We start from the raw sequence: 18,337 nt of genomic DNA, 5'->3' as shown, positions 1-18,337 counted from the left end.
CAAAACTGGTGGGTCAAACTGAACAACCAATATGTCAATTTGAAGCTATGATTCCCTGCTTTCATATCACATGACAAAACGAAAATTCCAAAAAATCCAATGGCAGTCCCTCAGTCAAATCTAGTCACAATATAACTCATGGCTTTCACCAGCCTGCGATGGGAAGGTTTGCTAATACTAATATGGATACATGTTTTTATGTCTTGCTTCATCAGAATGTGCTGAGCCTTTCTGACAGTCTTCTGATAGTTCATTGGGACAAACAATGAACTTCACCAAACAGGCTGTACTGTACAGTACAGTACTGTACAGTACACCAAACAGGCAGAGGCCTTCAGTTGAGGGATGAGGAACACCGGCAAGACTTATTGCAGAATTCCCAACGTTTTGACTTTTGAATAGAAATTTGATTAATTCAAAGCTGATGTCACGACACCACGGGGTAACTTTGAAATCTAAGTCCTGCACTCCGGAACATGTTCTGTAAACCGTGGCACATTCTTTTTCAATCCCCATAACATTTCTATGGGGTGTTCCTCATCGAACGAATCGATCCAAATCAAACCATTTTACACAAATTAGAGCCTTAGACCAACATATTATCATTGGAAAATAGTACATTTGTCTTCAATGCCATACTTTGGTCCTCGACTAGCTCAATAAATCTTGCTACGGCCGCACCGCCCTAACATGTAGTCCTCCGACGTCAACAACATTCACTAATAGCATCTATCATTCAGTGCTTACTGTACATACTGTATGCACTACACACACACACACACACACACACACGTGCGCACGCACACACACACACGCGCACACACACTCGTCGCACACACACACACACACACACACACACATACACACAAAATATTCCCCATATCATCTTGAAAACTGACAACATATAACTGACATTCATGGCATAATATTTCAAGTAAAACATTTACAATTTAAGTACTGTATGAAAAAAAAAATAAGTTTCCTCTTTTTCTCTCTCTCTCTTACAGACGATGGAAACAGTTCAACACATTTTTTTGTTCTTCTTCTTCTCTGGCACAGACACCAGTGAGTGGAAAAGTTCTACAAAACATTTAGAGACATTTATCATCATGCACGCACACGCACACGCACACGCACACACACACACACACACACACACACACACACACACACACACACACACACACGTGTGGATGTCAGTGGGACCCGCCCATTATACACTCTGCAACCTGTACAGAAAGACCAAAGACACACACACACACACACACACACACACACACACACACACACACACACACACACACACACACACACACACACACACACACAGTATAGCAGCAATTCTCAACCTGTGGGCTGGGGCCCACTGGCGGGCCGTGAGGGTATTGCCAAGTGGGCCCCCAAATAATTGGCAAACACTGTGATTCTAATGATAGTATAACAATATATTTTTAAAATTATGTTTAATGAACACCCATCGGCCTGCGAACACTTTTGAGATTTTCAAGTAGGCCCTGATCCAGAAGAGGTTGAGAACCACTGACATTACAGTACACGAACGCACACACACACACACACACACACACACACACACACACACACACACACACACACACACACCCTCACACACACACACACGTCACACACACACACACACAAAACCATGGGTAAGAAGGGTGTTCATGAAATGAATAAGGCTATGATGATGATACAAGAAGGCCTAAAAAAATAGGTATTAAAGAGACTGTAACTGTACTTTCTGCCTCAATATACATACTGGTTATTATGCCGCTGGAGAAACAAACATGCACGCTAGGCTAACTAACGCTAACACTCTCTTCCCATTGTGTCACTGCGGACAAAAAGGCCGTGAGGAAGAACTAGAACGTGTAAAGTGTAAAGTGTAAAGCCCCATTAAGCCGGACGCTTCTAGCTACACTCTAGTAATACTGCCATAATATCGTCGCTGTCGTCTCATTATGTCCAAAACTAATTATAGAATTATTTTTGTGTGACTCTGTAGTGTATGACATACAGTAGTAGTAGCAGCATTAATTTACGGTGGAGAAGAAATCTGCATATAAGAGGAGGTTTCTGTTTTCAGTCCAATCAACAGATGTACTGTACTGTACTGTACGGGTGCCCCCCCCCCCCCCCCCTCCCCATGACATTCACAGTTAGTCGTATAGCTATACGAACATTTTCACATTCACATGTCTTGGCTCTATATTGAGGAAAGAGCGTATATGTATACATGGCCGATACTGTTTGAATAATGGCCAATGCAGGACACAAAGTATTAATTATAGGCACACACTGTGACATGGTTACCATGACGACAGACATGTCATTTAATCCTTACTCTTACTGTAATTGCCATTCAAAAGTGCTGTGTTGGACTTAAAAAAGTCAAAAACAGCAGCTGCTTTTTGGGGGTGAATTTGTGGAGCGGTTTTGCAAGAATTTAAATAGTTATATAGCCCCACATGCTCGGTTCAACATGTTAAAGCATAAATGAAACTTACTAACATACTAATGTTTCCAACAGGGAAGATTCACCAATCAAACCAACCACCTGTTGGTAGAACATGGCACTGCAAGGCAGCAAACATACTGCAAAATGAATGAAAACGTTGTTTGGCTTCGGAAGGGCTTGTTGAGGCGAAGAAAGTTTGGCAAGGACTAAAAGTGCTTTATGCTGCCTCAGAACTATAGGCTGATCTGAATGCTAGACGCCTGGATCTCCACCATTTACTTTGATCAATCTCTGACGTGCTTTGACCTATATTTGTCTAGGAGATTAGGAAAATAGCAGATCTACAAGCTCATAGCGCGCCACTGAGTGGCACGCTACGAGCTTGTAGGTCTGCTATTTTTGAAAAATCGTGAAAATGTGGCGCAAATCTTTGTATATTCATTCAGAGCCAACGTTTTTAACTCAAATCTTTGCTTCCATGAGGGGGTCCCTGGAACAACATATTTTCAAATGGGGGTCGGTGGCCAATTACATATAATTTTGGGGGTCCTTCGACATGAAATATTTAGAACCACTGACATAGAAACATGAGGTTTTTCAGGAAACTGTCATGATTTAGAAGACATTTTAAAAAATTCGACGTCAGGCCTAAATGGGTTAACGAATTGCCATCTGGTAGTGTTTGTTGTAATGTACTGTATGTACAGTATATGTAATGCATATGTAATGTGTCGTATTATAGACTGGAAAAGGAAGAGCAGTGAGAAACAACACAGAAGGAATGGTACGAGGCTCTAGTGAAGGATCAGCCGCCGCCTCCAGCCTTTCTTCAAAACAGTTCACGGTTACGTTACTGATAAACTGCGGAAATACAATTATAAATCACGATCACACACGATACTCTGCCAGAATTTTGATCGGCTAGTATTAAAGACAATCTCGTATAGGTGCAAGAACTACCGAACAACGTTCTGACGGACAGGCACTGCCAAAGTTCTGAGTGGATTCTTATAGGTGCGATTCATACTTAGTAAGGGCATTTTATCAGGTATTTGACCAATCTGGGAACTAAATTGTTACCAAGAAATTTCTTCACCAATGTGTTTCTAAAGGTGTCTAATAACATGTACTAGAAGTTTGAAATTCAACTCCCGGGGGAAATTGAGTTATTAGCATAATATGTGACCATACCCACAACATCCTATATAAAGAAACAAAGTCCACATTTCATCATTCTTTCAGTAGCATGTGACATATGAAACTAGGTGGTTTTCATGATTCTGAATCCATTCCAAGCATTCGTTTTGCACAAAAAACACTCCTTGGGAGGAAAACGGCCATAGCCGTCATCACAAAGGTGAAAGGTGATGAGGTCAGCACATTAATTGGTCAAGTGGATATGGCCTAATTTAGCCCAAGGAGTGTTTTTTGTGCAAAACTAATGCTTGGAATGGATTCAGAATCATGAAAAACCCCTAGTTTCATATGTCACATGCTACTTAAAGAATGATGAAGTTTTGACTTTTTGGCCTTATATAGGATGTTATGGGTATGGTCACATATTATGCTAATAACTCAATTTCCCACAGGAGTTGAATTTCAAACTTTTAGTACATGTTATTAGACACATTTAGAAACACATTGGTGAAGAAATTTCTTGGTAACGATTTAGTTCCCAGATTTTCATAGATTTCTCTTACTAACTCCTATTTTAGAGCCGAATAAAAGTCGGTTCGGCGCTGTAGAGCCTACAATGTGACGTCATTTGAGGTTCAGGGGGTTCAAGTTGGAAATCATTTCGGCACTACAGCGGTACAATAGGAGTATGAATCGGCCCTTATTGCCTATAACCTCGCCAAACAAAGTTTGTATGTCGGAGTATGCTGCAAGCCGTTTAAACTGATATGGTTAGAGATTCTACTTTTTTCTTTAGCTCCCGTTTAGTTTGATAGCAACAATGCGTTTCCAAATCTACCAGGCGTTCAGGCTCAGTGTGAAATGCTTTGGACAAAACTGCCAACGAAGAGGTCATATGTTATGTTTGTTCATAATTATGTAACAACAATGCGCTTCATGGCCCAGGCCGTAGCGTAACGGTCTGGGCACCGGACTGGTGATCCAGTCGCGGTGTGCCGCGGGTTCGACTCCCGGACCCGACACGGCCTTTACCGCATGTCATCCCCCATCTCTCTCCCGTTTCCTGTCAGCCTACTATCTGCCCCTTAAAAAATCAATAAAAGGCGTAAGCCGCAAAAAAAAATATCTTTAAAAAAAAACAAAAAACAATGCGCTTCATGTATCGCCATTGAAAATGTCATTCTGCCCAATGACATGACGTGAAAATGGACAGAAATACAGTACTGTGATTAACCCTGAAGCGACACACTGAAGGGTGTTTTAGTTTCGTGGATGATGATTGCTGCACCGGCCATCAGGCATTCTCTTTTGGAAATGAGGCGGTGGTTGTGTCACTAGTCTAGTAGTCGCCTGCTGCTGGTTTGAAAGGCAACGCATGCCTCAATAAAAAAAAATATATACGTTTGGAGTCTAGCGTACACAGCACTGCATCTGGGATGTTTCACTTTGCAGCATGCAGAAGCTAAGCAGCTAAGTGTCACCATAGCCATGCACGCCATGGTTTTCACGCTGCAACTAGTAGTAGTCAGTGAAGCTACCGTATACGTTATGTACTGTACGTATTGTAGAGTCCTAATGGAGTGTTGCAGTGGATGTCAGTGTATAAATGGAGCGCTGTGTTGTTTTACCGAGGCATTTCATTGGCCCTCAGCATGCTGACAGAGGCATTTCATTGGCCCTCAGCATGCTGACAGAGAGGCTAGAGAACACGGGTCCCACTACTCGCCAAACAGCTACAAAATGACTACGTTCACTCCTATCATTTTGCACGCGCCAAACATCAAGGGGAAATAAATGACAGTGATCTACAGTAAAATCCTTAAGTGTCACCGCAAATCTCTTTCCCAAAAATAGCCAATGTACAAGATCACAAGGTGTTGCATTGCGATGCACTGTGAGCTTATAGATCTGCTATTTTCCGCTCATCATGTCCTCCTAATTTCACCGAATGTTCGCCTACTACGATATACACTCAGAACGAGGAAGCTATTAGCGTTAAAGTGGTCAACCCTCAGGATTTTACCGTGCATAGCCAGGAGGCTATCGGCCCAATGCTCCTATTCTATCAACATAAAACAAGAAGTAATGAAATGAAAGAGTAAAGTTGTACTGATGGTATATAATATATATACGGTATAGGCAGAAGAGGAGGAGGTGAGTTGCGGTCTTTGTCCTGGTGCACAAAATGCAAAGAAAATAGATAAATAAATACACTTATTTTTTTAAAGAAAAATTAAATTATAAAAATCATAATAAATCTGCTGTTAAAAAGTGCTGTTTTTTTGGGCTTCACCTGCACCCAAGAGTTCATATAAGAGAGTTCATATAAGCGGCACCGGCACCAAAAAATGTGTCGGGGTTAATAACGGCAGTAATTGAACGACGGTTACATTGAAATAGTTACATTGAAATAAATAAATGAAACGTTTGAGGACCCGCTGTTCTAAACAATACAGCTGCTGTGTTAAAAAAAAAAAAAAAGTCTGAATATTGCGAAAGACTAACTTGCTGTGTTGCCAGGTCTTGCTGTGTTGCCAGGTCTTGCTGTGTTGCCAGGTCCTGGGATTAGCAGCAGAAGAGGAAAACTGAAGAGTCCATGGAGAGGATTAATTGCTCAATGGTCGGTAGTAGTATGAGTATGTTATGTTAGTTATGTTAGTTCAGTGCGTGTTGCCTGATGGTGTGGAATATCCAGTCCATCTTGGTAGTCCATCCTCCGTGGTGAGCATCGTTCATCTGCTTCATAAAATAGTCCAGCGCTTCCTGCATGAACACGACAGCACAGGGAAGGACGGAACAGAGTTACAGTAGGAACACGACAGCACAGGGAAGGACGGGACAGTTACAGTATGAATACGACAGCACAGGGAAGGACAGAACAGAGTTACAGTATGAACATGACAGCACAGGGAATGACAGGACAGAGTTACAGTATGAATACGACAGCACAGGGAAGGACGGAACAGAGTTACAGTATGAACACGACAGCACAGGGAAGGACGGAACAGAGTTACAGTAGGAACACGACAGCACAGGGAAGGACGGGACAGTTACAGTATGAATATGACAGCACAGGGAATGACAGGACAGAGTTACAGTATGAATACGACAGCACAGGGAAGGACGGAACAGAGTTACAGTATGAATACGACAGCACAGGGAAGGACGGGACAGTTACAGTATGAATACGACAGCACAGGGAAGGACGGAACAGAGTTACAGTATGATCACGACAGCACAGGGAAGGACAGAACAGAGTTACAGTATGATCACGACAGCACAGGGAAGGACAGAACAGAGTTACAGTATGATCACGACAGCACAGGGAAGGACAGAACAGAGTTACAGTATGAACACGACAGCACAGGGAAGGACAGAACAGTTACAGTATGAATACGACAGCACAAGGAAGGACAGAACAGAGTTACAGTATGAATACGACAGCACAGGGAAGGATGGAACAGTTACAGTAGGAACACGACAGCACAGGGAAGGACGGAACAGAGTTACAGTATGAATACGACAGCACAGGGAGGGACGGAACAGAGTTACAGTAGTATCGCGTACGCGTAGACACCAATTCTATCTCCCAATGCTATATATAGAGTCTGGAACTACACTTTCCGAAATCTCAGGCAGGAAGAATCTTTTTTTTTTTTTTTTTTTTTGCGGCTTACGCCTTTTATTGATTTTTTAAGGGATAGAAAGTAGGCTGACAGGAAACGGGAGAGAGATGGGGGGATGACATGCGGTAAAGGCCGTGTCGGGTCCGGGAGTCGAACCCGCGGCACACCGCGACTGGATCACCAGTCCGGTGCCCAGACCGTTACGCTACGGCCTGGGCCGGCAGGAAGAATCTTTACATAATTATTATTGTTTAATCCCCATTTCTGCTAAGCATCAAGCGATGATATTGATTTGTACTAGCCTAGGACACATTTGCGTGTCTGTAAAGACGAAACAGAATTGGGGAATTATTAATATACCAGACGAATACCGGACTTTTACTTGCGTAAACAGAGTATGTCTACATTGTGGTATTGGTACTTTTACTTAAGTAAAACAAATGTGAGTACTCCTCCCACCACTGCGTAGATATAGAACTAAAAGAGCAGAGTCACCTGCTCTGTCTTCTCCAGCGCCAGAGTCTTCCTAATGTAGGCGATGTCATCGAACGACTGCAGCTCAGGCATCCCGGAGCCCAGCATCATGGAGAACAGGTTGATGAACAGGTTAGCATGCTGCCGGATGGCCAGGTAGGCTTTATAACACATCTCCTGGAACCTAGAGAGAGAGAGACACACAGAGAGAGAGAGGGAGAGGGAGAGGGAGAGAGAGACACAGAGAGAGAAAGAGAGAGAGAGAGAGAGAGAGAGAGAGAGAGACACACAGAGAGAGGAGAGAGTGGATGGGGATGGAGTAACATGAGAGGGACCGGCCAAAATGTAAGAATATGACAATGTGAGAAAAATAAAGGTTTTTAGACAAGATCACGTCTTCACATCCAACCTGACCGGAACCTTCTCTCCTGGATCTCCACACAGGAAGAAGACATTACAATATACAGTGTGCCATCTGCATACTGTAGGCTACTGTAAATATCGATCTATCTATCTATCTATCTATCTATCTATCTATCTATCTATCTATCTATAGAGAATAAAGTAAAGTATACCTCTCAAACTCTCTGGTCTTGGTGCACTCTTGGGTGCCCTTGCTGATGACAATGAGGAAGTCTTGTGTCAACACAAAGGGAACTCTCTCTCTCTTGTAGCCAAACTTCTTCTTCTTGTGGTCCAGAAAATGACCAAAGTCTATATGGAACAACTGGAGGAGAGGAGGAGAATGAGATGGACGGGATCCCCTTTTGGTGTTTTAAGCGTTACGTTATACTTTAGCTATTGAAAAATAGCAGATCTACAAGCTCATAGCTCATACGAGCTTGTAGGTCTGCTATTTTTGAAAAGATCGTGAAAATGAGGCACAAATGTTTGAATATATTCTTTCAGAGCGAACGTTTTTAACTAAAATCTTTGCTTCTGGGGGGGTTCCTGGAATAATATATTTTCAGATGGGGGCCAATTACATCATTTTTGGGGTCCTTGACATGAAATATGGAGCACCACTGATACAGAAACATGAGGTATTTCAGAAAACTGTCATTTTGTCAGGTCTAAATGGGTTAATCTATAGTATGGTGCAAATGACCTATGTATAGAATAATGACAAGAATGCAGACCATTATTCCAAAGACTGCAACATTAATGGATAACTTAACTTATGATGTGCCTCTTTACTGCAGGGAATTCGGCTCAAAAGTTAGCTGTTTGATGGAATGACAGGGAGCTAATTTGCTAGAAACGTTGCTAAATGACATTCACAGTATAACTGCAAAGAATAATATGTCTACACTTCCAAATTTTCCATTCATGGACATAGTCCCGCCATCACTTTCAGTAAACAGTCATTCCAGCTAAAAGCTATCGCTTGATCTTGCATTCTATCGCGGGTTCAAATGCTACTGGTATACACTGAATAATACCTACACTAGGTGAATTTCTGGACGGGAGCCCCTTTTGGTGTTTTAACTAAGCATTATGTTATACTTTAGCTATTGAAAAATAGCAGTTCTACAGTACAAGCTCATAGCTCATAGCGCGCCACTGAGTGATAAAAATGCGGCACAAATCTTTGAATACCGTATAATATATTCTTTCAGAAGACTTTTTATTTATTTCGACGTCAGGCCTAAATGGGTTAACATCACAGAAGCGTTTGTAAAAGTAAAGAGAAGAGAACAAACCTGTCCATCATCCTTGACCATGATGTTACTGTTGTGTCTGTCTCCTATGCCCAAGATAAATGTAGCTACACAGTAGCCAGCGCATGACCTTGTAAACAGATCGACAGCCATGTCATACCTGCACAAACACACACATGGATATGCTCTCACACTGGCACAGTAATGGACTCTCACACTGGCACAGTAATGGACTCTTACACTGGCACAGTAATGGACTCTTACACTGGCACAGTAATGGACTCTCACACTGGCACAGTAATGGATACTCTCACACTGGCACAGTAATGGACTCTCACACTGGCACAGTAATGGACTCTCACACTGGCACAGTAATGGACTCTCACACTGGCACAGTAATGGACTCTTACACTGGCACAGTAATGGATACTCTCACACTGGCACAGTAATGGATACTCTCACACTGGCACAGTAATGGACTCTCACACTGGCACAGTAATGGACTCTCACACTGGCACAGTAATGGACTCTCACACTGGCACAGTAATGGACTCTTACACTGGCACAGTAATGGATACTCTCACACTGGCACAGTAATGGATACTCTCACACTGGCACAGTAATGGACTCTCACACTGGCACAGTAATGGACTCTCACACTGGCACAGTAATGGACTCTCACACTGGCACAGTAATGGACTCTCACACTGGCACAGTAATGGATACTCTCACACTGGCACAGTAATGGATACTCTCACACTGGCACAGTAATGGACTCTCACACTGGCACAGTAATGGACTCTTACACTGGCACAGTAATGGACTCTCACACTGGCACAGTAATGGACTCTTACACTGGCACAGTAATGGACTCTCACACTGGCACAGTAATGGATACTCTCACACTGGCACAGTAATGGACTCTCACACTGGCACAGTAATGGACTCTCACACTGGCACAGTAATGGACTCTTACACTGGCACAGTAATGGATACTCTCACACTGGCACAGTAATGGATACTCTCACACTGGCACAGTAATGGACTCTCACACTGGCACAGTAATGGACTCTCACACTGGCACAGTAATGGACTCTCACACTGGCACAGTAATGGACTCTCACACTGGCACAGTAATGGACTCTCACACTGGCACAGTAATGGACTCTCACACTGGCACAGTAATGGACTCTTACACTGGCACAGTAATGGACTCTTACACTGGCACAGTAATGGATACTCTCACACTGGCACAGTAATGGATACTCTCACACTGGCACAGTAATGGACTCTCACACTGGCACAGTAATGGACTCTCACACTGGCACAGTAATGGACTCTCACACTGGCACAGTAATGGACTCTCACAATGGCACAGTAATGGACTCTCACACTGGCACAGTAATGGACTTCAGAGAAGCAGACGGCTGATAACTTTGGAGTGCCACAATTTTTTTCCACTCTAAAACATGATCATCAGGTATTATTATAATATAAGGAGGAAGAACTTTTTCCAAAAAGTGTACAGTATTTGTTAAAATCATGCTTTTATGTGGAAACGCCCACCAGTTCATTAAGTTTGCCTGGTGGGTGGTGATGGGTGGTGATCCACCTGAACTGAAGCCGCACCCACAGCTGTAGTTGTATGATAAAGGGGGAGGGGCTGATAATGTGATGTCACTATATTACTGTTTACTTCATTGGCCCGTTTGACTGTCAAGGGTTCAGCCTCCAGGAAGAAAGTTAAGAAACCCTAAATACAAAGTTAATACACCATTGCACATAAAAACGACTCCAGGGTGTCTAATGAAGTACTGTCACCATGAAGTCATAGACACATGAAAAACTGGAAAAATACAAAAATTGTGGCACTCAGTGTTAAGTAATATTCCTGCAGGAGATAAATAACCTTGATGATATGATATGCTTGTGATTTGTAATGAGTTCTTATTATTTACAGTTCAACTTAGGGCTGGAGCAATTAAATGATTATGATATTTTTTATAATCAACTAAATCAATTAGTTTACACTGATTTATACGTTAAACTGTGGCATACGAAAACACAAACATAGACGATCAATAAGCCTACATTTGTTGCAGAACTTATAGATTAAAATGTATAATAGTAATAATGAATAAACCATAATCGAGGAAACAGCTTTGAAATGATCATGCTATTGATTTTAAGTCACATCGCCCAGCCCTGGTTCAACTTAATACCTAATAAAGCAGAGATGCTCTAAAAGAAACAGACAAACAGACAAACACCAAAAACTCACATCTCTCCTTTGTTCTTGTCTTTGAGCCACTGGTGCAACGTGTTGGAGTTGAACTGCAGCGCCCCCTTGAGGCCACCTTTGCACTGGATCTGCATGATGGTGTGGGAGCTTCGGACTACCTCGATGAGACCCACGCAGTCTCCGAGGGACAGACAGCCGTAAGGAAGCATCCTGCATGGACACACGTTAACCCAGGGACAGACAGACAGCCGTAAGGAAGCATCCTGCATGGACACACATTAACCCAGGGACAGACAGACAGCCGTAAGGAAGCATCCTGCATGGACACACATTAACCCAGGGACAGACAGACAGTCGTAAGGAAGCATCCTGTGTGGACACACATTAACCCAGGGACAGACAGACAGTCGTAAGGAAGCATCCTGCATGGACACACATTAACCCAGGGACAGACAGACAGTCGTAAGGAAGCATCCTTTATGGACACACATTAACCCAGGGACAGACAGACAGTCGTAAGGAAGCATCCTGTGTGGACACACATTAACCCAGGGACAGACAGACAGCCGTAAGGAAGCATCCTGTGTGGACACACATTAACCCAGGGACAGACAGACAGCCGTAAGGAAGCATCCTGTGTGGACACACATTAACCCAGGGACAGACAGACAGCCGTAAGGAAGCATCCTGCATGGACACACGTTAACAATGAGACCCACATTAACCCAGGGAGATAAGGAAGCATCCTATGTGGACACATGTTAACAATGACACCCACATTAACCCACATGGACCCAGGGACAGACAGACAGCCGTAAGGAAGCATCCTGCATGGACACACGTTAACAATGAGACCCACATGGACCCAGGGACAGACAGACAGACGTAAGGAAGCATCCTGCGTGCCCAGCGTCAGTTGGAACCATGCAGTAAAGTGGTGTGCCCAGCTATTTGCAGCTTCAGAGCCCTTTTCAAGGTGACACAGTGACTCCATCTTGTTGTGCAGATAGCATAGCATCTAACGGAAACATTCGCCGACCACCCGAGGCGAAGAATTATTCTACCGAGACTATAGAGACGGGACGGCGATGGGCCGTCAAAAACACAGATTTTTGATTAGAATCGAAAGTGATTTAAAGATTCAGTGATATCAGCGTTAGGAGATGACCTACATTTTTCCCTTCATTGTCAATGGCATTAAATGTTTGTGTTGTGGACATTTTGTGGGGACAAAAGCTGGGCCCCTCAAAAATCACACCTGTGTGAAGTGAGGGGCGCTATTATCATCATGACGTGAAGTGGATTTGCTCGTCCACATACAGTATGACGTACCGTAGGTCAAGTCCTTGGTTCTGCCAGATGTTCTCCATGATTCTGATGATCTGCAGAGTCAGCATATCCTGACGCAGGTCTATAACACACACACACACACACACACACACACACACACAGGTGAGGGTTCGGTTGTACGTGTGAATGTGAATGTGAAAGTGACTGTGTGTGTGTGTGTGTGCGTGCGTGCGTGTGTGTGTGTGTGCGTGCGTGCGTGCGTGCGTGCGTGCGTGCGTGCGTGCGTGCGTGCGTGTGTGTGTGCGCGCGTTACCGTCTCCATTCTTGAAGATGATCTCGTTGTTCTGAAACAGCATCTCAGACATGATGTCATCGTTCTCCCAGTTCAGCCACAGTGGACGCTTGGCCGACGACATGATCCTACATTCATCTAACCTACACACACACACACACACACACACACACACACACATACATATACTGCTGTGAAAAGAGGGGCCTAGAACGTTTCCCCTCCCTGAACCTTCCCCACGCTCAGTGATATAATGACTGGGTCATTCTACATCAAGTGACATATAAACCTACCAATCTGGGAATCCATTCGATAACAAAACAATAAGGAAAAGAATACGTTTTTCGTTGTTTTTTTCGTGTTTCTTTTTTTTTTTACCCATTCTGGGCGGGAACCCCTTTTGGTGTTAGCATCATGTCATGCTTTAGCTATTGAAAAATAGCATATCTACAAGCTCATAGCGCGCCACAGAGTGGCGCGCTATGAGCTTGTAGGTCTGCTATTTTTTAAAAATCGAAGAACCACTGACATAGAAACGTAGCTTTTTCAGAAAACTGTCAGGATGAAGAAAGGCATTTTTTGAATCTGATCTCAGGTCAGAATGGGTTAATACGCAAGGGCCACAGTAGCGTAAGCGTATAGCGGCGCCGTCAGTCTCGAGGGACCATGATGGCACAAGTGCACTTGGATCAGATCAGGTGGTGCTGAGGGTCGGGGAGCAGTGCTTTTGTGTGGCTGTGCGGTCCAGTTCGCCAGGGACTTGTCTTTCTGGCAGCGACTGCACTTGAATGTGCAACAGCTCCTAAAATAACTGTATGAAATATTGTTTACTTATCGAGCGGCCCTCTCTCCCTCACTCACTGAACACCTCGGTCGGTATAGTTGGTGACTCAGCTCAGCTCTGCTCCGGGGATTTACGACCAATGGCACGAATGCAGCCACATACCCTTCCTGACTCTCTCACTGAACAACTGACAGGGGTGGCTTTCCCCACGGTGACAGACGCATGGATTAAAGTCTCAGTCATCACGACCATATGAGATCAGTGTAGATCCGCCAAAAATAAAAGGGTGCGTGCTGTTGTTTAGATCGCTGTGGCACGTTACGACATGGCCGTACGGTTCGTACATCAGTCATCAAACGTTGGTGTTGATCTGATGGTATAAACGGATTGTAACACCCGGTCCCGTTCAGGTATGCGGTTAGGCGCAAGCTTGGCTCAGGGAGGAGGACAGCCCCCTGCCATGCAGAGTCCAAGGCACTTTGGATTAACCCATTCTGACCTGAGATCAGATTCTAAAAATGTCTTCTACATCCTGACAGTTTTCTGAAAAAGCTATGTTTCTATGCCAGTCGTTCTTCGATCTTTCAAAAATAGCAGACCTACAAGCTCGTAGCGCGCCACTCGGTGGCGCGCTATGAGCTTGTAGATCTGCTATTTTTCAATAGCTAAAGCATAACATAATGCTAACACCAAAAGGGGTTCCCGCCCAGAATGGGTAAAACAACATCATATCCTGTGTTTGTAAAACATACCGTTTCTCCCTCCAACATTTCCTCATATTTCTAGTTTATTGAAATAATGTCATTCATGGCCATCTTTTCCAGTGCACAGCCTATACTGCAGGCCTCTCGTTGACAAGACATTTTGAAGCCCTTGCTACAGAAATGATGTATTATTTATATGGAGAAACCTGGTAATTTTAACATGCATCTCAATGGGTGAGAACTGAAGCACAGTAAAGTCTGGTCTGGCAGAGCGGAGTGGAGTGGAGTGGGGATTAGCGAAAGGGTCCCATTGTCTTTCATACACTGGACCGGAGTTGGCTCTGTTGCACTTGGACCCGCCTTTTTCCGGCGTCCACACGCCAAAGCTCTTTGCCACAAATAGCAGAGTGGTGTTAAGACGCAGAGTTTGTTTTTGTCCTCCCAATTGCGGTAGTGAATAAACCCCAATGGCAAACATATTGATAACAAAGAATCACTTAATGCACATTTTGACCTGAGATCAGATTCTAAAAACGTCTTCTACATCCTGACAGTTTTCTGAAAAAGCTATGTTTCCATGTCAGTCGTTCTTCGATTTTTCAAAAATAGCAGACCTACAAGCTCGTGGCGCGCCACTCGGTGGCGCGCTACGAGCTTGTTGATCTGCTATTTTTCAATAGCTAAAGCATAACATAATGCTAACACCAAAAGGGGTTCCCACCCCAAAATGGGCTAATGCACACAGCAAGCAGCTGTAGTTTGAGCCAACACCATAATAGTATCGGTGATCCTAATTCCATTTCCCCCCAAATAGAATGTTTTGTTTTGTATTTATCACCTCAGCTCACCCTTGCAGTACCTTTGCACCCCAGTAGGGGGCACAGCCAACACATTGTGAAACACTGTACTACAGTACTAATAACAGATTATTGAAGTTGTAATTTGGTCAAACTAGCAATACAATACATCTTTCAAAAAAACCCTAATGGACGTCAGTTTTCTTTTTAGAACGACAATAGCGTAATTCTTATTAGTAGGAACTAGGAAGCTTCTTTCGTGCTGTTTCACACAAGGACCTGGCCTGACAAAAACATGTTTTATCCACACATATAAGGCAGACATAATCCCAACATTTTGGGCTTGATTCCCACAAAGTGGGACCCCGGAAATGCCCCAGGGGTCTTTGAGGAGGTTTGAAATGCACCAGGGGGTCTTTGAGGAGGTTTGAAATGCCCCAGGGGTCTTTGAGGAGGTTTGAAATGCCCCAGGGGGTCTTTGAGGAGGTTTGAAATGCCCCAGGGGTCTTTGAGGAGGTTTGAAATGCCCCAGGGGTCTTTGAGGAGGTTTGAAATGCCCCAGGGGGTCTTTGAGGAGGTTTGAAATGCCCCAGGCGTCTTTGAGGAGGTTTGAAATGCCCCAGGGGTCTTTGAGGAGGTTTGAAATGCCCCAGGGGGTCTTTGAGGAGGTTTGAAATGCCCCAGGGGTCTTTGAGGAGGTTTGAAATGCCCCAGGGGTCTTTGAGGAGGTTTGAAATGCCCCAGGGGGTCTTTGAGGAGGTTTGAAATGCCCCAGGGGTCTTTGAGGAGGTTTGAAATGCCCCAGGGGTCTTTGAGGAGGTTTGAAATGCCCCAGGGGGTCTTTGAGGAGGTTTGAAATGCCCCAGGGGTCTTTGAGGAGGTTTGAAATGCCCCAGGGGTCTTTGAGGAGGTTTGAAATGCCCCAAGGGTCTTTGAGGAGGTTTGAGGAGGTACCCCAGTACCTCAGTCAGTTAGTTTAACAATTTACAATTTAGGCATTTTAGCAGACACTCTTAATCCAGGGTGATTTACAGTAAGCAAGAACAACACATGGGGATACAAATACAATACAAACACAATCAAATACATAGAAATAGTCATCATAGATCGTAAGCAAACTAAGGTCCTACAGTAACATCCGTCTAACAGTAGAAGTAGGAGTATACACTATAGAGCGCTATATCTACATAATATGCTATCTAAGTTACATTTAGCCTTTTGCCCACACCTGTAAGGTCATCCAGGCTAGTGCACCTTTAACTGCGGGAACACCTTTTGGTGTTAGCATTATGCTATGCTTTAGCTAAATAGCAGATCTACAAGCTCATAGCGCGCCACCGAGTGGCGCGCTACGAGCTTGCAGGTCTGCTATTTTCTTTTTAATCGAAGAACGACGGACATATAGAAACATAGCTTTTTCAGAAAACAGGATGTAGAAGACATTTGTAGAATCTGATCTCAGGTCAGAATGTGTTCAACCACCTTAACCCTATTTTAAGGGAAGAGGACAGAATGCTACTGACCGCAGGCTTCCTAGTTGGTGGGCGGGGTTGAGAGGAGACGTGAAGTTCTGCAGAGCGTCCATGTAGTCTGGCCTCTTCATCTGGTCCACTAGGAACTTCATCTGGACCTACGCACGCACGCGCACGCACACGGATACAGACACACACACACACACACACACACACACACACACAGACAGACACAGACACAGACACAGACACAGACACAGACACAGACACAGACACAGACACAGACACAGACACGCACACGCACACGCACACGCACACGCACACACAGAGACAGAGACAGACACGCACGCGCACACACACACACACACACACACACACACACACACACACACACACACACACACACACACACACACACACACACACACACACACACACACACACACACACACACACACACACAGCATGGATACACATGTGAATGCCAGCAGTATACACAAACTGTGTGTACACAACAACCAGGTTCACTGGGCACTTATACGCGACTTAATCTGAAATAATCAAGAAACCTTTCTTCTTCAACGAATCAACACGAAAAGGTCCTATATATATATATGTATACATACATGACATTACTTGACACTGTTTTATAATTTATTGTACAATGGTGCTGTATTTCTCTTTTAATAATATCCGATCTGCTGTAGATCTGCTTGTAGATCTGTTAATTAATCGTAAACGAGGCAAATGTTTGAAATAATCGTGATAATCAGTTGAATTCTTATCGCCCCAGTCCTACCAGAAACTCCTCTCAAATGTATTTAGAGTTTGTTTTTTGTTTTGTTTTTTCAAAACGTGAGAAATTTGAACCGGCACAATACTACAGTACGCATGCATGTGTGCCTCCTGTAGACAGAAATAATGCACAGGACAGGAGCATAGCCATTAGATACAGTACAGTGTGTGAAAAGGTTAAATCATGAATTATGCATCTTAGACCTTAGATTGTGAATTAACCCATTTTGGGCAGGAACCCCTTTTGCTGTTAGCATCATGTCATGCTTTAGCTATTGAAAAATAGCAGATCTACAAGCTCGAGTGGCACCGAGTGGCGCGCTACGAGCCTGTAGGTCTGCTATTTTTGAAGAATCGAAGAACCACTGACATAGAAACACAGCTTTTTTCAGAAAACTGTCATTTTCAAACAGACATTTTTTTATCTGATCTCAGGTCAGAATGGGTTAAGGCCCCTGGCACACTGCAAGCACCGTTGGCACGGCATGGTGTCCCTGACATGCAGTGGGCAACGTGCCCACATTGGAAGCTTGTTTTGTATTGCTTTGTATTGAGCCTCTGTACCTGCCGTACGTATTGTCGCGCGC

General features: G+C 43.9%; 1 protein-coding gene across 1 annotated transcript in view; it reads right to left on the bottom strand.

Annotated features, from left to right (window-relative positions):
* Positions 1-6,268: 6,268 nt before the first annotated feature.
* The window catches only part of pik3ca (phosphatidylinositol-4,5-bisphosphate 3-kinase, catalytic subunit alpha), a gene marked incomplete at its 3' end in the record, with an annotated part of 68,457 nt that continues 56,388 nt past the window's right edge, over positions 6,269-18,337 (bottom strand). Inside the window, exons 19-26 of the mRNA XM_083768100.1 lie at positions 17,007-17,113; positions 13,220-13,341; positions 12,949-13,027; positions 11,656-11,826; positions 9,417-9,534; positions 8,289-8,440; positions 7,735-7,897; positions 6,269-6,376 (exon numbers count right to left, since the gene is read on the bottom strand). Of these exons, the coding sequence (XP_083624226.1) occupies positions 6,269-6,376; positions 7,735-7,897; positions 8,289-8,440; positions 9,417-9,534; positions 11,656-11,826; positions 12,949-13,027; positions 13,220-13,341; positions 17,007-17,113 (1,020 nt within the window). The remainder of the gene's footprint in view (positions 6,377-7,734; positions 7,898-8,288; positions 8,441-9,416; positions 9,535-11,655; positions 11,827-12,948; positions 13,028-13,219; positions 13,342-17,006; positions 17,114-18,337) is intronic.

Source organism: Protomyctophum parallelum (assembly GCF_964188405.1).
Source record: "Protomyctophum parallelum genome assembly, chromosome: 6".
NCBI lineage: Eukaryota > Metazoa > Chordata > Actinopteri > Myctophiformes > Myctophidae > Protomyctophum > Protomyctophum parallelum.
This window is presented reverse-complemented; position numbering and strand designations above follow the sequence as displayed.